This window comes from Podarcis raffonei, chromosome 3 (assembly GCF_027172205.1).
Source record: "Podarcis raffonei isolate rPodRaf1 chromosome 3, rPodRaf1.pri, whole genome shotgun sequence".
Lineage (NCBI taxonomy): Eukaryota > Metazoa > Chordata > Lepidosauria > Squamata > Lacertidae > Podarcis > Podarcis raffonei.
Window position 1 is genome coordinate 81,619,743 of NC_070604.1, and position 20,343 is coordinate 81,640,085.

At 39.6% G+C, this 20,343-nt stretch overlaps 2 protein-coding genes across 4 annotated transcripts in view; one reads left to right on the top strand and one right to left on the bottom strand.

Annotated features, from left to right (window-relative positions):
* Positions 1 to 1,416: 1,416 nt before the first annotated feature.
* Positions 1,417 to 11,459, top strand: C3H1orf100 (chromosome 3 C1orf100 homolog). Of its 2 annotated transcripts, none has more exons than XM_053382702.1 (6): positions 1,417 to 1,539; positions 7,023 to 7,093; positions 7,260 to 7,329; positions 7,730 to 7,822; positions 9,609 to 9,787; positions 11,228 to 11,459. In XM_053382702.1, exons 3-6 carry the CDS (start codon positions 7,268 to 7,270, stop codon positions 11,338 to 11,340), a joined length of 447 nt encoding a protein of 148 aa, XP_053238677.1. In that variant the 5' UTR covers positions 1,417 to 1,539; positions 7,023 to 7,093; positions 7,260 to 7,267; the 3' UTR covers positions 11,341 to 11,459. The 2 variants fall into 2 exon arrangements, with proteins under 2 accessions (XP_053238677.1, XP_053238676.1); XM_053382701.1 differs by lacking the exon at positions 1,417 to 1,539 and adding an exon at positions 2,688 to 2,789.
* A 3,948-nt stretch (positions 11,460 to 15,407) lies between these two features.
* Positions 15,408 to 20,343, bottom strand: part of ADSS2 (adenylosuccinate synthase 2) — a 28,426-nt gene continuing 23,490 nt past the window's right edge. For both annotated transcript variants that reach the window (XM_053382699.1, XM_053382697.1), the window contains 4 exons: positions 19,511 to 19,635; positions 18,606 to 18,703; positions 17,027 to 17,176; positions 15,408 to 16,006 (listed from right to left, as the gene is read on the bottom strand). In XM_053382699.1, the coding sequence (XP_053238674.1) occupies positions 15,954 to 16,006; positions 17,027 to 17,176; positions 18,606 to 18,703; positions 19,511 to 19,635 (426 nt within the window). In that variant the 3' untranslated portion in view covers positions 15,408 to 15,953. The remainder of the gene's footprint in view (positions 16,007 to 17,026; positions 17,177 to 18,605; positions 18,704 to 19,510; positions 19,636 to 20,343) is intronic.

Below are 20,343 nucleotides of genomic sequence, written 5' to 3' on the forward strand. Positions count from 1 at the left end.
AAAATCATAGAATCATAAAATTGTAGAGTTGGGAGGGACCCCAAGGGCCATCTAGTCCAACCCCCTGCCATGCAGGAATCTCAGCTAAAGCATCCATGACAGATAGCCATCCAACCTCTGCTTAAAAATCTCCAAGGAAGGAGAGTCCACATGATGAGCATTTTACCAGGACAAGGGGTGACAGCTCAAGCAAATCAAGAACAAAAAACACCCCACCATGTGATTTGAAATATTGCCACATATTCCTGAGCCAGTGTGGTGTAGTGGTTAGGGTGTTGGGTTGGGACCTAAGAGACCAGAGTTCAAATCCCCACTCAGCCATGAAGCTTGCTAGGTGACCTTGAGCCAGTCACAATCTCTCAGCATGCCCTCCCTCACAGGGTTGTTGTGAGGTAAAATGAGGAAGGAGGAAAACCATGTATGCCACCTTGAGCTCCTTGGAGAAAAGGCAGGATATAAATGTAATAATAAATACAGCGGTACCTTGGGTTACATATGCTTCAGGTTACATACCCTTCAGGTTACAGACTCCACTAAGCCAGAAATAGTACCTCGGGTTAAGAACTTTGCTTCAGGATGAGAACAGAAATCAGGCTCCGGCGGCGCGGCGGCAGCAGGAGGCCCCATTAGCTAAAGTGGTGCTTCAGGTTAAGAACAGTTTCAGGTTAAGAACAGACCTCCAGAACGAATTAAGTACTTAACCCGAGGTACCACTGTAAATACAAATAAACAGCAGTATAGGATTAGTTCAAAGGGAAGGTGGTCCTCTTCACAAAGGCCAGGAAACTCCAAAAGCAAGCCAGACCAGTACAATGTAATAGTTGTGTCTTCATAAAGCTGGTCAATTTTCATCACTACAAAAATGCAACATATTCAGGTCTAATGAAATAGATATGTATCCAGAACTCCCAGTACAGGATTTCTTTTCATCTTAATTCATGTTCATAATCACGGCTAATGCACTGCTACTAGATTCTGATTTATGCTGTAAGCCGTTTAAAGTTCTGTCGCATCAATTTGGCAGCAAGCTATGTTATGTATAGGTGAAAGCAACTGTGAAAAATGGGCCTACAATGTTTTATCCTTGAAATCTAACCTTTAGGTTTTATCATTGTTGAGTGCCCCTAATGTACTGTGTAAGCTTCAGCGTGTAATTTAACGGGTGAATGGGATTTGCCCATCACTGAAATTGGTGAAATTCCACCAATGCGTTTGAGACTGCATCACTGCTAGTCATCTGTGAATCGCTCTTTTACAGCTTTGCCCTAAAATTTGTTGTGCCAGCAAAAATGTGCTTAGAAGAACAAGGCAAACCAACTGTTGTGTCAGCACATCACTGGCCATAATATTGTGATGCTATTGGCAGATGTTCAAGTATAATTGTTGGTGGATAGACACACACACACACACACACACAAATAGTTAGCATTGACATCTAAATGTGAGCTGGTGCTTCACCATCCATCAAATGAAAACTTTTGATTCCATCTATTTTGGGCCCTCTCAATGAAACATGGCACTGAGGGAATCCTTTGACAGGTACAGTATGTGGATGAGGCAAGCAAAAGAAGAGCACATCTGTCCTCACTTGGTTAAAATCCTGAAAGGCTTGCTAGCAGTAGGTGGGATAAAAAGGGCCAAAGCAAGCACTGCAAGGAGGGGACTGAAGCCTTTTCCTGACTCTACATTTTGGTATTCGCCCAAGCCAGAAATGAGCTATGGCTCGCAAGCTTGCTTTGGAGAGCAAGTAGTTTTGATGGAATTGCAAAACAGCACTTGTGCTATATGAATTAGAGTGAACTAAGGGGGAAAGTGTGTGTGTACATAGCTCATTCATGCAGTAGCAAACCACGGTTTAGTTTATGCCTGAACTAAACCAGAGTAGGTAAATGGTGGCAGTGGTCTTTTCAAAGCTATGAAATCTCAATTAAATTGTTTTCATACGTGGCCTGCAGTTGGCACTTTCAGCCCCAGGCTACACATGAAAACAAAAAATAAGCTTCTCTACACACTGGTTTTTAAATTTTGCTGATTTTTGCCTATATTTTGCTGATTTTGCCTGTATATTATCGATACAGTGGTACCTCAGGTTAAGTACTTAATTTGTTCCAGAGGTCTGTACTTAACCTGAAACTGTTCTTAACCATTAGCTAAAGCACCACTTTAGCTAATGGGGCCTCCTGCTGCTGCCGCACTGCTGGAGCACGATTTCTGTTCTCATCCTGAAGCAAAGTTCTTAACCTGAAGCACTATTTCTGGGTTAGCGGAGTCTGTAACCTGAAGCGTATGTAACCTGAGTTTTTTTCTTTATTTTTGTGTGCATGAAACCGTTGACAATTATTCTCATTTAGTCCTAACCCTTTAAGCCAGTGGTGAGGAGCTCATGGCCCTCCAGCTGGGCTCCATCTCCCATCAGCCCAAGCCTGCACGGCCAATGATGATGGGGATTTTCCTACCCTTACAATATACTATTCACTATGTCATACTGATCCCAGCTTTAGCTGTTCCTAACATGAAGGTTTCTGAATAAATTGCAGCTGTGCGTGACTCTGGATTCTTCCCAGCACTTCCCAACTGATTGTATCTACTGCATCACAATAGCACTTGCATCACAATGCTACACAGACCTTGAGTTCATGGCCTCAAGCAAGGATGCAATTTTCTTTCATCATCCTGCAGAGGTGGGTGGTTTACACCAGCGTTTTCGTTTGGACTCACATCTTTCCGCTTCAGGCGTGTTCAAGTGACCCACAGTTAAAAATTCATTTCCAAAACTATAGGGCAGAGAGGTAAGAGAGTCTACCTATCCATACACAACCTTGTAGAATGAGGAAACATCACTTGTGTCCTGCAACTAGACATATTATTAAATTGTATGAACTTTAGTGCTTAAGAAAAATAAAGCGATGCCAGGCTCCCAAGTCAGTCTGGAAACAGCGCTTTCTGATCTAGAGGTCCTTTAGTTGCTGATGTGCCGGGATTCTGCACTTCCTCAGTGGTCATATAAATGTGCTCAGCTTATTCAAGGGCATTTTTTTTCCTTTTCATGTATCTCATGATTAAGCCCTGGCTTTGAAAACAAGGTGTCAGGGCTGAGCCCCAGTACAAATTTAATACAGATTGCCTTCATGAAAAACTTAATCCCCTCCCACAAACTAAGTTGGAGAAGCTACGTCTGTATTTGTTCTTTCCAGCGGTTGCACATTAGAAGCGAATGCTGCATCAGCAAGGACTGTTATTCTGGGACAAATGGTTTTGTATCGCAGAGCCAACCTGAATTAGTTGGTTTGTGACATCCTCTTAAATTGCTTCTCTCCACACTGCAAATTCTGCCAAGAAGTGCAGCAGTGGTGCAATTTCCTTCATCTTTCATAAGTGAAACGACACAACGTTCCTGTTCTTCCGTCACAAGAGACTTGTCCGAGTGGAACAAAATTCTGCCCTGTACTCTCCCCCCCCCCATGAACCTTTAAAATCAGTGTGGGGAGAAGTGCAGCTGCACTAGAACTCTGCGCTAGATACAACTTGATGTGATCAACTCCCCCCTCCCTGTATTTTATTCAAGTTGGCACCTGTGCTTGCACGTAAGCCAAGGTCTGTTTCTGCTCTGGAAAGGTAGGGATGGTCACATGAGGGTGGTTGTGGGGCTGCTCTGGCTATACATGATTTTGGAGGACCACCGGAATGCAGCCTCAATATCACCCGAGATATTTTGTCCCATGCATTTTTTTTATTGCAATAGCTTGAAATTTGAACCTTCTTTTCAAGCCAAAACTTTTTAAAATTATAGTAACAAGATACAATGATCTCAAGGTATCATTGAAGACTATGGGCACTGGTGGTCATTACTGATATCCCAAATCAGCACTGGAAAAGGAAGCAAAAGGAAATGCAGACCATTACAAATGGATTGTTTGGTGAGCAGAGCATCAACCCAAGGTTCTGCTGATGCACACTGCAAAATCCAGAGATCTATCAAATGCTGCTTTTGAATTCAAGCAAGCTGACTACTATGTGCAATATTTTGCCTGTGCCCTTACAAAATAGCTCACTCCAATGACCATGAGTCATAATTGAGTCTGGCAGATAAGTGTGGTAAAAATAACTTCATTATGGAACTAATCCAAAAAAAAAAAAATCCAAAGAAGCAGAAGACTCTGGCTGTGATAGTGAACAGAACTTTATTTAGATCAAAAGGTTAATTGGGGGGCTTATAAGAAAAGATGGCAAGCCAGTGACACAGTTCTGTGACCCCATATAATCCATTCCACCTCTATAGCAATATATAATGGGTTGAATATCTAGCGAGAGAAATATAATTTCTGTGAAACCTGCCCTAATTTTTAAAAAATTGTATCTAGTGCTGTCCTTACATGAGCAGAATAGTCTACTGCTTCCACCTCCCAGAGGATTGGGAGACCTTCAGAGAAGGGTGCTTTCTTGGGGGGGGGGGTTCGCAGAGGGTTGAAAGGGGAGGTGAACACTGGGTTACATTAAAATAGGCATAAACAAACATTTCCTTGTGGCTTACAAGAACATATTGAAAACAATGTAATAATTCAAAACCAACAATAAGACAGCAAAAATCCCACTCATTACACTCACAAACACACACACACACACAGAGAAGGGGGGGCACAAATTATTTCTCATAAGTTTGCAGACAATGCTCCTAAGAGTTATATATATGTAAGTTATATATAAGCAGCTATCTTCTTTTTAAAAGACATCTGAAGGCAGCCCTGTTTAAGGAAGTTTTTAATATTTAATGCTGTATTGTTTTTAACACTTGATTGGAAGCCGCCCAGAGTGGCTGGGGAAACTCAGCCAGATGGGCGGGGTATAAAAAATAAATTATTATTATTATTATTATTATTATTATTATTATTATTATTTACTCCTAAATGATGGAATGCACTAGTTTTAAAAAAGGAGTATGTTGACCAAGCAAGTGGACATCATTTCAAGATTTTATGAAGTGCACCAAAAGCTTTTGGGTAAAACCTGAAAAGGTTCCAATCCATCATTTGTGTATAAATACCCACATATGACTTTTATGATCTCTTAATTTGTATAGCATGACATTTACTTGTACACAATCATTATCGGTGCATAGAAGTGTCACACTGAAAATGACACTTGACTAGAGAGCATGTAAATCAACAAGTTCTTCCAGAATTTACAGGAAAGGGGTAAAAGCTAAATCAGAAAATGTTGACGTGTGGCATGAAAGGGAAATGAAAGCTCTCATGGCATCGCTGACAATTATGAAGGCAACTGTTGAGCATAACTGGCTGTCAGGAACATGAAAATGTTGGTAAATATAACAGCAGATCTCAACAGCTCACACTGTGTGTGTGTGTTTGATTGGAGTTGTCACTTTTAAACACCATCCTGCTACATGTTCCAAGGATGACTGAAATAACAAAACTTGAAAATATTTTGTAGACTATGGGTTGGATTCAGACCTGCTGTTCCACAAATGGAAGGGCTCCTTCTGTTCGTGGAAGTATGTTGGATCCAGTGGAGGTTTCTACTCCATGGGTGGAAAGAGGAGAAGCCCATTTTTGCCAATACCGCACTACACCGCTGCCCCATTGTCACTTCCCATTAGGGCCACCAACCTTCAAATGCTGGTTTTTGGGAGGCATGGGGAGGGAGAACCAACAAAATAACTTCCTCACTCTTCCATGCATCCAGTTTGAGATGTTCCACTCTGACCAATGACTACACTCCACACAACAGTTAAGGTGCATATTAAGAACCAAAATGTCACATTATTTAGTTTTCAACTGGGACTGTGTTTGTGAAAGACGGAACAGCAATATTGTGTCATCTGTTATTTAGAGCCAACATAGGAAGAGCTTTTATTTACTTAGGACAGAGACCTAGAATTTTCTACAGCTTGGCCTCTGATTCATCCAAGACACAGAGCTTTAAACATTTGTCTGTCTGGAGTCTGCCGTGGTGTGGCCAAAACATAATTTGCTGGTGCAGTTGACAGACAGCATAATCTATAATATTTTCCAAATGCTAGTGAGTCAACATTTGTACAAGCCAGCCATGACTCATTCTTCCAAGTGAAAGCTTGTTACTGATACGTTAAGATATAAAGTAAATGGTTCTAGTAATTCATCCAATTCCAACGTCTATAAACTCCAGATCTTTTTAGAAACATATAAGGCAGCTGGTCATATCTTAAAATAATGGCTGGGATCCAAAAAATCTGGCCTTGAAACAGATCAGAGGATTTCCCCCTCTTGTACTAAGATACAGCACCTAGCATAGAATAACAGTGGCATGTTTCAAATGTTCCTACAGGAAGAAAGTGGTCAGGGCTTGGATACTGGCAGAAATGTCAAAACCAGCCAAATGCGTACCAATGAAACAGACGGCAATTTGAAACTTGGGCAAAATGTAGTCTCTTTCTACTTGTTTTTATAAAGAATAGGTACAACTTAGAGATGAATGTTAATCAAAAATTATCTTCAGTCTTCACACGTGGGTACAAAACATGTGAAGGGGCTTCTGAGAAAATACCAGACTAACTTCATGCTCTAAATAAGGAATAGTCAATGTGTTGCCTAGCAGATGCTGTTGGACTACAGCTCCCATCATTCCAGTTCATTGGTAATGTGAGCTGGGGATGATGGGAGTTGTAGACTGATAACATATTGAAGTCACGTGCTGGCTATCCTTGCCCCACATGCAACAGCTGATATGTCATTGGCACCAGACTAAAGGGACCCTATGGATTTTATGGGTACAGGCTCCCCTCATGTCAATCATGTGTCACTCAGAGGACATGGACAAAATATGTGTTACTGTCTAGGGGGCAGAGCTAGTTGCAGGAGTGTTATTCAAAGCCCCTTCATGAGGTCAGTGTCCGTCCGTCCCCCAGTGCTAAGCAACTGAAATGGGTAAAGCTATTCTGTACTTTTAAAAACTGGTGGTGAACTGGTGAAGTGTGATGTCAATGGATCATATATTGCATTTATGCTTATTTATGCATTTATTTCTAGGTTTATGAAATAAGAACACTATCTAACCTACCTCCACAAAAGAGCTTTCTGTAAAAGTACCATTTTAAAAGGTGAGTTTCTGGAAAAGATGTTGATTTTCACTCAGAATATTAATTTACCTAACCCAAATAGTTCTTCCAACAGATTTCCAAGTATACTTGTAACTGTGACTTTACATTTTGAATAAATACTGAGTTAGTAACAAGAGACCTTAACGTTCTCTACTCTTTTTTCCAGGGGTTGTAATGGCAGGTACAGCAATAAGACTGCGACAATTTGTAGATACATCACCACAGATGCCTCCAGGGTAAAGTATCAAAAACAAAGCCCAGTTCCTTCAGAAACAGGTTCAGGATTTCACAAAACATTGCACTAACCAAGCAAGTTCAAGCCTGTCTGACAAATCCTTATTATAAAGGCTCAAGAACAGTATTTGAGAACATCTAAACTTTAAAATTTGCATTTCATGTACTTTGATAATCTCTACTATCACCTGGCAATCTGAAGAAAGTTTTAATAAAAAAAACCCCAGGCCTAATTAATTAATGTAAAAAAAATGAAAGCTCAAGACAGCAAATGCAAGTTGTGTGACATATTTAAACAGTTCACTAATAATTATTTGTAGAGATTTATAGTTTCAGACAGGAAATCTCAGCACAGAATTTGAATACTGAATCCCAATAATGATTTTTCCTTGCTTTTTCTAGGTATATTCTACATCAGGGAAAGGATGTTGTTGGTTACTATCCAGGGCAAACGGCAAGGGTTCATTATGAATATCCTCCTGAAAGTGAGAGAAGGTATGAAATGTATTTTGAACAGCTGCTCGCCCCTTAGGAGGTGTTCTAATTAATTAAGGTATGAGAAGTTGGCAGCAATTGCACACCGAGACAGTTCTGCATATGGCCCTTTACTGCCTTAACATTAGAAATTTATTGTGACAGGTAGGACACACACAAAAGCTTTTCCCCGGGCCTGTCTTGCACTCTTCCCATTTATCAGACGTTGAAAAGGTCAACATTGATAGAGCCTTTGTTACTCCCACCATTCGGCTCTCAGGTGACTGGAATGCCTTATTAAAATACTCAAGAACCCCATTATTACCTGGGGGTGTCATGCATGTGCACACCATAGAATGGTGATGTGGATGGAAATAGCTTGCCAGCACAACCACTAGATCAAGATGATGCAAGCAACAGTCCAACATTTAGAGGGACCATGTTGGCTGCCTGGTTATTATTTCAATTTCATTGTTCTGTATGGGACAATGAGAATAAAGATATTGTATTGTATTGTATTGTATTGTATTGTATTGTATTGTATTGTATTGTATTGTATTATTATTATTATTATTATTATTATTATTATTATTATTATTTATTGACCAGTGACAATCTTTTCAGCAGTGGTTTTCCCACTTGCTGAAAGCCCTCCCTAGTGAAGTGCACCTGCTTCCATCATCATAAACTTTCAGGAAGAATTCGAAAACAGTCTCTCTTTATCCAGGCATTAGGTGGCTGAAGAATACCATTCCTGGCAATTGCTAGATGGAGTAACGTTTTCAACTATGGCTGCTTTTAGAATGTTTTCTAACCCATACTAGAATGTTTTGTTTCTAAATTGTGTATCTGTTTGTGGCCCTGGGCTTTCTTTGGGAGGGAGGTTAGGTTATAAATTCAATAACATAATAATAATGCCTTTGCTTTTCACACAAAGAGAAAGTGTGTTTGAAGTAAGTACTCGGAAGTCCTAAGCCATTAATTTGGCATAAAGAGTCACTTCACACATCTGAATGCAAATTCCTCAAAAGTGCTCACAGAATACTTGGAATTAGTTAGCATCACCTGAATGCGGATTTGACACTTCTGGTGTTGAGGAACAGACAGACCCACAAAAGAAATTTAATGCACACACATACAAACTACCAAAGTGCTAAAGAAGGGGAGGTGAAAGTTTGGGGATGTTTAAAATGGATTGTAAAGCTTGGTCTATTTGATTCATCTAGCCAATTTGTCACCCTATTTTAAAAAGAAAAATGAATCCCCAAAGAGAGGAAATGTGGACTAGTGGTTAAAGCATAGGGTTTCCCCCTCCCAACCAGATCAATCTTGGTTTGAATGTGCATTAGCCCTACATTACTCTCCATTAGAAACTTTGAGTATAAATGTGGGCCTTTTGTACTCTCATGTAATTCTTAATACATAAGTAAAGGTTTCTCATGAGGATACTTAATTTTAAAAAAACCCTCCAGCTAGTATTGAAAGCTATTTATTATATGTTACAGTAAGCTTCCACAACAGAATAAAATCAATGCAGTTTACTCTGCTGCAAGTGCACAGCCTCATTTGCACTACCTCAAGAACCCGATACTCAGTTGGCACAAACAATAGCTTATTATGAGTCTGGCTGTAAGCTGCCATGCTGCTAATGCCTATTAGACTATAGCTGGATTATAACTGAATGGTCCATTTCAATAGGATATTAGAATAAGTATTTAGATATTTGGCTACTCTTACAGGCAGCTCATGTTTTACCAAGCCGGGTGTCAACACAAGATTACTGAATTGTTTTATCTTTTTCATAAAGCCTTTATAGAAAAATGCAGACAGTCCCAGTAAAACGTGAAACTGTACTTCAGCATGACTATGACTATATAGTTCTGAAGCAATATATTCACTACCAGAGGACCAAGAAGAAAGTCAGTGACTGGTGTACAACAACAACAACATACAGAGAAGCATTTACATTACCATTTTACAAATCAGGTGGGTAAATTCTTAGCCAGATAACATACACAACCTACGTTTAGGTTAGGAAAGCTCTTCAATCTTATAAAAAAATAACTTTATGTATTGATTTGCACATTCACTTTCATATCCTTTTTTTTTTTTGCAATAAAAAGGCCAACAGAAGCTTTTGACCTTACACAGAAGCAAAGCACAGTAGTATCTTCCTTTTTAAGAAATAAATGTGGAAGGTAGCCATTAGGCTGGCTTTAAAAAAAAATCCTTCACTGTTAAATATATTTATATAAATGTTGATGTGCATTACATGCCTTCATCACAGCTTGGAAGGGAGCTAATCGTACTGTTCCCCACCTAGAGCGGAAGAGAGTAAATGCAAAAATATAGCGAGAGGTTAGCCCAACAGTTTTCATGAAAATCAACAATTGCATTAAACATTAACAAGCATTTAACCAGCGATTTGGAGGGCTTTATTTCTTAAAATGAAAAAAAACCAGTTTTGATATTTTAAAAATACATACGCAATTGAAATCAGTGCAAAAAAGAAGACGAACTTCAATCCTGCAAGCTCTGCGTATCAGGTAAAGCTATTAGCTCATGGATTAGCAGTCTAGTATGAGATAATCCCAACGCTGGAATTTTGGCAGAAAGCCCTTCTGCCCAACAATTGCCTACAGATTAAAATATCCTTCTTCGCCCTTTCCAGAAGAATAAACTTCTCTGAAGTATGCGATGCTTGGCATCCTCTGAGAATATACAGGTCTGAATTCAAAGAACTGTAATGCTTCTGTGAACCCATGGGAGTTTTGGACTTGCTTCTCACAGGGTAAATCTCTTCAAACAAAGGACCAAGTCTAATATGGCACCAGGGCTGGGGGCAGATGCCACACAAAGGGGAAAAGTCACACCAAAGTTCTTTTTTAGAGGTCCGCATGAGCTCTGCAGAGGTGTTCCAAGAAATCATGTGGCTTTATAGTTGAACTGTTGGGCAACTAAATTCATTTTCTGCAACAGTGCTTGATACAACTGTTACTGTTTCAATGTCTCTAGGTTAAGATCAACAATGGTTTAATAGTCTAAGCTTTGTAGTTCTTCTTCCACCATTGGGCTGAGATTATTCTGAACTGATTAATCATTATTTAACCAGTCAAGTGGATGTGGAGGAGGAAGAGCTAATACACAGTTCGGATGGGTCAAAAGCTAGAATGAGAAATAAAAATGCAACAGCCATAGCAGGGCACCTTGGTTTTTTGTTTAATGTGATCTACAGAGCCTTCAGGAAAAGGCACATTGCTGAGGAATAGTTACATGAAGCATCTGGTATATGCTTTTTTATGTGACTGGGGTGTGCGGGATGGAAGTGTTAGAAGCTGCCAGTCAATTATCAACAGGTTTTGAATTCATTAATTCCTTCTGAATTCAAGCAGCAAGGCCAATAATGATTTTATGTTTAAATTATAGACATTGCTGAGGATTATCATCCAAAAACTGATGCTGAATCGCAGTCTGTTTGGAAAAGTTTTTCTGCAAAGAAGAAAGACAAAACTAAACCTTCATTTATGGGAGTTGGATAAATCCTTTCAGCCAAGCTGTGTGGGGTTTTTTTGAAACACACACACACATCGAAAAACAAGATGGAATAACCTTTCAAGACTGCCGCCCACTAAAGTACTAAAGACGACTTCTTATACTATATGGATAGTGTTGCAATTTTAAATATGTTCTGAACTGCTTTGAACACTTCTGAAACTTGATTTTAGAGATGGAAAAGCTTGAAGGTAATAGGTATCAAAAGGGGGGGGGATACATATCTTTTTTTAGGGAGGTAGCCTTTCAGAGCTGCAACTGCAGACCACAGGCAGAAGTTAATCAGTGTTACAAAAGGCCTCTTTTCTTCTCTCCACGCGCCCCCCGGGCAAAAAAATTGACCATGGCTTCTTTGTCCCAGAAAGGCAGGAGTAAAAAGCAATGGGAGGTGTACTTAGATCTTACTTAGATCACTTCTGTCCCCTATGCATATTTCCAGGGAACTTACAAGAACTATATTCACTTCTGAGTGCCCCCGCCCCTGCTCCGCAGTAGTGCACAATGCAGGGCAAAATAAATCATACTAGGACTTAAATGGGGAAAGGAATAGGATTCCATCCCCTCTTCCACCCCATTAGAGCAATACTGCTCTTCTTTCACCTTGCTCTGGAGATGTGGAAGCAACCAGGATGGCCAAGCTAGAGAGACCAGAAGCTTGAATGAGATTACTGTTTTGTAAAACTCTGCAAACTGCTTCCTCTTTACCCATACTAGAATGTTTAACACTGGAAAGACGTGAGATGTAGGGTATCATATATAGACCTATCCCAATTTTTGCAATATAGGAACACCCACAGGTCACTGGAAGAAGCTGTAAGGAAAAGGTGAGGGATTGATACAATGTTGTTTTAGGGCTGCTGCCTCCCTTCCTCCATGTGTAACTCGGGATAACCTTTAATGAATGATGGAGTGTTGTCTACGAAAGGTCATGCTATAATATATGTCTTGTCATTTAAGGTGTATAAGACTTTGCTGCTGCAAAAACACCAAACAGTACCTACCCCCTGGGAATTTTAAAAGATTAGTTCGCAGACATGACAGTTATTTGTGATTTCAAAGGGGTTCTATCAGAGCATGCTGAATATTTTTCCTGTGTGCAGAAGCATGTGTGTTGCTAAGGGGTGTGTGGAAAGAATCACTTTATTTTTTAGTTAACACAGAACTATGCACCAGTGCATAGGTAGTTAGAAAAACATCCCTAGCAAACTGGAAATAGCAAATTGAGCAGATTTATTATGTGTTATCCCTGCTACCAGAACAAGTAATTGTGAATAAAAAGTTAAAAGGCAGAGACAAAAGCAAGCAGACAAGAGAGGGGGGGAAATGTGAATTCTATGGGCTGGATCCTAAATTAGTTTTCTGTAATAGGAAGCCTCCCATTGGTGGAAGGAGACTGTTTTTGCAGATTCCTTCCTTCTCCTCTCCTGGAGCGCCCCCTCCCAAACACTCCAGAGCAGACTTTCAAAGGAGCTGCAGAGGAAGGCAAAAATCAGTGAAATTCACTTCTCATCCCTCACTTTTGCCAGAAGAATCAATGCCCTGTAAATTTTGAAAATTCAGAACATATCACTGCTAATCGAGTAAGAAGGCCAGTTTTAAAGATAGAGCCCAAAATTTGAGAGAAATATTTGGATAGGGAGAATTTTAAAAGTATCCATAACCAAAGCCTTCTCCAGAATCTAAACACAATAATGCTATTCCTGGCTTCAATGACGGTTTCTTCTAAAAAGTTTCCGTACTCCAAAAATAATCTTGGCATTAACAAAAAATAGCTGTCTGCAAGAAAACAAAACAAAACAGAAAACAGCAGCATACTGTTCTGATAAAAGGAAGTCAATCCACACATCAAAAAGAGAGAAAGACTAATGTTGTTTTATTCTGGTGGAAAAGCATCTTGATAGATGTGGTTGCAGTCAAAAAGATTAAAGGGAAAGTGAACACTTACTATCTCTGGAGAAGCAATTTGAAAAAGAGGCTTGGGGGTCCAAGGAGCTGAAATGAGGAGGGAAGACAAGAAGACCTGTTGTGTGAATGGACTGCTACTTACGCAGCTCTGGATCCATCCCACTCTCTTTTCTTAACAGAAAATGCTTATTTTGGATTACCTACCGCCGGATTTCTGAATAAAGGTCTTCTTAACCAATTGCACACACCTGCAAAGTGGTGTATAGCATAATGTACCTCACAAGCAACAGTGGATGTGAAAGCCCATGCTTATGTACAAACATACTCAGCAAGTGCATCAAAAATATTCAGTTTTTTAAAAGCTATTATGGCACCATGGTTTGTTTACCTGCTATATGGAAGCCCAAGCTTCCAATCATATTTGTCCTGATTATGATTCAGCGTACACATTCAAACTCATTCAACAGTTAATGAGATTCTCCTTAGGCTATTTGACTTTTACTGTCCCACAGGCTTAGTGAAGCTACACTAAAGCCTGTAATCCGTTTCCTTTCCCTTTAGTGATCTGGTTGCATTGTATTTTTGTTGTCTGTATGATTTCAAAATAAAATTCCTTTAAAGGCGGGGGGCGGGCGTTGTAATTAGTGCTAGCATGTCAGCACCAACTAGCAACTGTTATCTCATACAAAATGCCAGTTAATAAAAACGTAAATGCAGCTCACATATTTAGTAGAGTTATACACCAGAGCTGGCTGAATTCTGAATTGGATTGGACCAATTCAGGCTGATTTGTGCCCTATCCAGATCAGGCTGAAGCAGCTACAAATCCCTACAGAGAGGGCTGGGTTGTCCCAAACAGATTTGTATTGATCTGTTGCTGAACTGTTGCTCGAAACAGTCTCAGAAAAACTGATAAGACTGTGAGAAAACACAGTTACAGCCATTCGGCCCTGTATACCTGAAGGAGCGTCTCCACCCCCATCGTTCTGCCCGGACGCTGAGGTCCAGCACCGAGGGCCTTCTGGCAGTTCCCTCATTGCGAGAAGCAAAGCTACAGGGAACCAGGCAGAGGGCCTTCTCGGTAGTGGCGCCCGCCCTGTGGAACGCCCTCCCATCAGATGTCAAAGCGATAAATAACTACCTGACATTCAGAAGACATCTTAAGGCAGCCCTGTTCAGGGAAGTTTTTAATCTGTGATATTTTAGTGTATTTTTGGTTTCTATGGAAGCCGCCCAGAGTGGCTGGGGAAACCCAGCCAGATGGGCGGGGTACAAATAATAAATTATTATTATTATTATTATTATTATTATTATTATTATTATTATTATTTTGGTTTCACAATTCAAGCCAATGGGATTTCCAGATATTTGTAATTTCTGCATTGCTATCTGGATTTCTAAATCTGCCCCCACAAATCAGACGGGGGGAGTCCCTAAAAATTTAGTTCTGTGTACTGTTTCGGCTTACCTCTCTTACAGTAACTCTTAAAATATCAATGAAAGGAAGAAAGCTATGGAAGAATTTCAGCATAAAAGTTAGAAAGCCACCATTGTTCACCTTATAAAGCTGATGAATGATGTTGAGAATGTTACAGCATATAATAGAGATTGAAAATACTTACACATCTATAACACCGATAACTGTGGGATAAAATGACTGACATAGCAGGTATGCAATGGAATCAAAAGAAAAGGCTTCTGCAAAATCAAAACAAAAGCCACAAAATACAAAGCAACAAACATGATTTGTACATCCTGTTATCTTAGGGTATTTGCCAAGTTGATTTTTAAAAAATCTATTTACAGTAAAGTATTGGCTTCAGTCTTTATTTACCTAGGTAGCCCAATGTGTCCCTAACAGGACTGCCAGTAGCTCCTGTGTCTGCATTCAAGGACCCGACTATGCATCCAGTTTCCGACAATCCTCTAAATATTTGAAATTGGATGGATTTGACACTAGGCTAATGAACTGATGGATCACTGGGCAGAAGGAAGAAAAGCTGAAACGCAGAAGTATCATAACAGCTAAAAATGTATTAATGAACTCCTTTCAGTAGTGAGTATAATAGACCTACAATATGTTTTCTGTATCTTACTTTATAATTTAAGTTGTTGCACTGTTTACATATTAAACATCCCTTCCAAGCTATCATTTCATAATAGTTTTAATAAAAACCTGTAACAAAAAAGAGTTTTCTTCATCATTATAAAATCATCCCTCTCTTTAATCACACACTACTACAGCAGCCATACAGGTAACAACAGCTTTAGGAGTACAAATGAGGATGTAAAACTCTGTGCAAAACTGCATTAATTATTTTAAGCATCTAAAATTTCAGGAAGTAACACCACCAAAAGCAGAGACAATAAAGACATATGGTCATGAAAGTAATGTACAACCTTTGATTTAGAAAGGTAGTGTTGGGAGAAACATCTGAAGGAGAAAAAAATCTGGTGGCACCTTGACAAATGGTGGCAATAGTGACAAATGCCCTGGAATTTGTGAAGTGATACTGATAGTTGCCAAAGTCTTTTACAGCAGTAACAATTATTTGTCCAGACCATCTTTAGCTCTTAAATACAATGTCCAACTTCCAAAAATCATTGCTGCTTAGGTTAAGAATATAATAGATATAATAGAATTGACAGTCTCTTTGTGGAGTGTGCTTTCTTTTCTTCCATTTATCTAGTATCTTTAGAAGAGCTGAATCATCGACTCCCTGGATTTTCCTACTCCAATCCACTTAACTGCAGAAAGAAAAATATATTTTGCATGACACTTTGCAGGAACAGATGACTTAGGATACTAGTGCAAATCCTACACCTGTCTACTCAAAAGAGTCTTACTCCCAAGGTAAGTGCATACAGAACTGTATTCTACGGATACTTTCAAAGACTTACCAAAATAATTGTTTTTCAATAGTCATGCAGCTACTTAAAGCTAACTGTGTGATATCCTGCTCTTTAATGTTATTTACCTGATGTCAGTAGTTCTGTTCCCCTAAGGCAAAAGCTTTTCAAGCAATTTTGAAAAGCATTACAGAATTGGTTACTGATTTCACTCAAATCAGTAATTGGCATTTCCCCCCCCCCCCCAAGATATAATGCACAAAATCTCGGTATATTTCACTAAAACATTCCCTTTTTAATATTATTTCTATTTTTTCAGTTTTAACAATGACATCTAACCAGAATCAGGATACAAAATATCAGAATTATCACAAGTAAAAACTTAGCAAAGCTAGGAGCGTAATCTAACACATACAACTAGAAAATACTACTTTGATTAGAGAACAACAGCAATTACAGAATTTTATTCTCTAGTTACTCAAGGTGATTCAAAAGGCTCTTCCAAATCTATTTAAATTAACGTCTCAAGTTTAAACAATTTCATTTTCAGGACTCAAGACCATGAAGTGATCTGGAAACAAGCGAACAGGTTTACAATGAAACAGAAATGTTATCCACTATGTTAGTCACTAGCTTGAAAGCCAAGACTTCAGATTCCTTGATTTATCTCTTTCACTGAGTGTGACTCTCAGGAATGACTAGTTCTAGAAATAGCTACCTACACAAATTATGAATGACTGTGAAACAGTATGCAGACCCTCATAGCAACTTTACCAATTATGATGTTTCACATTTCAAGTCTACAAACCGGCAGTTACATAGTGATGAGTAATACTCTCAATGACAAAGCATTTCCTTAGAAGTACTTCTGCTTCTAATAGATCCCTGAAAACATTTTTTAAAAACTGCTTTGCTTACCAGGAATTCCTAGTTCCATTTCTATAAATTGAACATAGTTTTGTGCATTTACAGGCAGTTCATCAAAAGTCCTTGCATTTGATATGTCTGTGTTCCATCCTGGGAGGGTCTCATACTGAACCTCTACTTTATTTAAGACTTCTTGGTTTGCTTTATTAAAAAAAAAAAGAAGCAGTGTAACAGATAATTTTACTGTTGACAATAATATCAGACTTGTTTAATCATTCAGATAAGCAAATTTTACAACCTCAAGTCACCCAAAGCAATAAAAGATGAAGAAACAAAAGAATGGCTGTGCAAAACAGCTCAGTAACCAACTTAACAGCCATCCCAAAATCCTTTGCATAGGTGAAATATAGGGAAAGGAAGTTAACTACTGTGATGGAAATGACAGATTCCCTATAAAGCAGGGATGACGAACCTTTTGGGTCCAGAGGCCAGATCTTAATCTCCACCACCACGCATGAAAGGTTGGTGAACCTGTCAAAGTTGGTCCATGGGGAGGGAAACTCCCATGAAGTTCAGCAGGGCTGAACTCCTCACGCAAAATTTTAATCCTGCTTTATCCAGGTATCAGCTGTACAAGTAGGCAACACAGCTGTATCTCTGTCTTAACACCCGATACCACATATGATGTCAGGTGTAGGTCCGGTGGGTTTGATTTTTTTTTTAAAATAGCCTCAGGAGCCAAATAGAGGTTTGGCAGTCAAAATCTAAGCTTGGAGGTCAGATGTTCCCCACTCTGCTATGGAGGAATTAAGGGCAACTAACTATAGAGTGCTCTTCCCAAAGAGCCTCCCTTAGTACTTATATTAACATATTTTAGGAACTAGGCAAAGTATTCTCCTGGACATTTAATTGCTAATACCTCAGGTGCTCTTGTTAGAGCATTTTTTTCCATTAGTTAATTTTATGGTTATCATGCTCATTTTGTTTGGGGTCAGTGGAGTTTTGGGGATTCATCTAACAAGCTCCATCAGTGGAAGCCTTGTACCATGATTTCAGCTTGTCCAACATGGTTTCTCTTCCGCACTCCCCAAAATTGGCTCGGGGTGTGTGTGTCAGAAGATCCCACAGAAGAGGGGAGTGGGGAGAGAGAAAGACGATTGTTCCATTTGGCAATCTGCCATACTTGCACAGACAGAACGACTGAAAGAGTGCAATGTTGAATTCCACTCTGACTATTCTGAGCAGTAATGTATGATCAGTTGGTACAGCATGAGACACTTAATCTCAGTTTCATGGGTTCCAGCCCCACATTGGGCAAAGGACCCCTGCACTGCAGGGGTTTGGACTAGATAACCCTCAAGGTCCATTCCAACTCTACAATTTTATGATTCTGTTATTTTAAGTATTATTTACTGTGTAAATAATATTTCACGTAATTTTGTACGAATCAAATTTTACATACTGCAATTTGCCTTATGGCTTTTATATCAGCTGATGAATAAATTACAACAGAAGCAACAATAAAAAACAACAGTAGTGAACCTACACTATAGTGAGGGGATACATCTAGCATTAAATATACCACTGGAAAAGTTATAGTATGGACACACACATGATCATACGCACTCACCTGGAAAATGAGGTATGATTTTATCATTTATTCTGTAAGCAACACCAACTTTAATTTCTGGAAATACATCCAAAATATCCAATTTGGTAAGAGCCAATCTGTTTTAAAATAAAATATTGATGTGTTAGTTAGGTATAGACAAATATAAACTATAATCTTAGGAAGTAAATTTGTTTATTTTTAAAGAAAGATATAAATATAAAGAAAGATATCGCAGGAGCCTCTTTAGCCGCGCGCCACCTCTCCAGCCGGGAGAGCGCGCACGGGGCTAAAGAAGCCCCGCTTACCCTCTCCCAGCTGGAGAGGTGACACATGGCTATGGCAGGAGCCCCTTTAGCCGCGCGCCACCTCTCCAGCTGGGAGAGCGCTTGCGGGGCTAAAGAAGCCATAGAAACTTTCCGCTGCTCCCCGACCTGCTCTTTGGGGCTGGTGGTGGGCTTCCCCCCACCAGCCCCAAAGAGCAGGTCGAAAGGAACCTGAAACTTGGACAGCGAGAGGGTAGCCGCCTTGTTTTAGAGGGGGAAAACAAGAGGGGGGAAATTCTCCCCCTCTCTGCACAGCGCCTCCTGCCGCTTCACTAAAGGGGCGCTGGGCAGAGAGGGGGAGAATTTTTTTTTCTTGTTCTCCCCCCTCTAAAACAAGGTGCATCCTATTGTCCGGTGCGTCCTATGGTGCAAAAAGTACGGTAACTTTCTTCCAGAAGGGGTATCATAGTTATTAGCATGGCAGCTGGCAAGTCTTACATCAGTACTGTGACTTTAAAAACCATTTTGTCTTCCACAGTGAGGCTTCAAAACATTGTTCTTTACTTGAAGGGTGTTAGTTTCATTCCCATTACTTCGTATTGTTTCTACAAAGTATTATACTCTATTACAGTGCACTTGCTACCACTACAAACTACTCACGCAGTAAATCCATTGATCATGTGAGCGTATCTAAGCAACACAAGATCCAGCCAGCCACATCTTCTTTTCCGACCTGTGGTCACACCAACCTCTTTCCCACGTGTCTGCAGTAATTCTCCAATTTTCTAAGAAACAGAATATTGTCATGTTATACACTGGAGTAATATTGTTCATTTCTATGTAAACACAATTTACTGACAACAGAAAACAAAATATACTTTACATTTCCAACCCCACATAGTGCACAAAACTTTTAACAAGGATGAAGATACAAGTACAGGAGCCACCTTTAATGCCAGGTATCAATGTGAAAATACCATTGAGCAGGCCATTTTCTCAACACTCCATGTTGATTCCATTGTATAATGCCTACCTGCTACCTCACAGGAGTGTTGTAGCTCAGTTATTGTTTGTGAAGCTCTGAAATCCTTGGCAATCTTAAATTGCTAGTCCTGTTAATTCAGCTTGGAATCAAAAAGGCAAACTGGTTCACGTGCATCGTCACTAGTAATAAAGATTCTGCAACTGGAACTTAGTTAACAATTCTGCTGCTGATTCATGAGCAAGAACAGAATTCAGCTTGCTCTCCGACAGAAATATAGGCTCTGCAGGACTGAGGAATAAGCAGTAGTTAAAAACTTTTTTAAAGCACATATAAACACCCAGGCAGCAGATCTGTGGACTGAGAAACTCACATTTCAGACAGAAAGCAGCAGCACTTTAAAGTATGTGGTATACAGAATCTGATGCCTGGGAGAGTACAGCCATGCATACCTTAAATCACTGGTCTTCAACTGATGGGTCAGGAGTCACTACAGGGTCACAACCTGTTC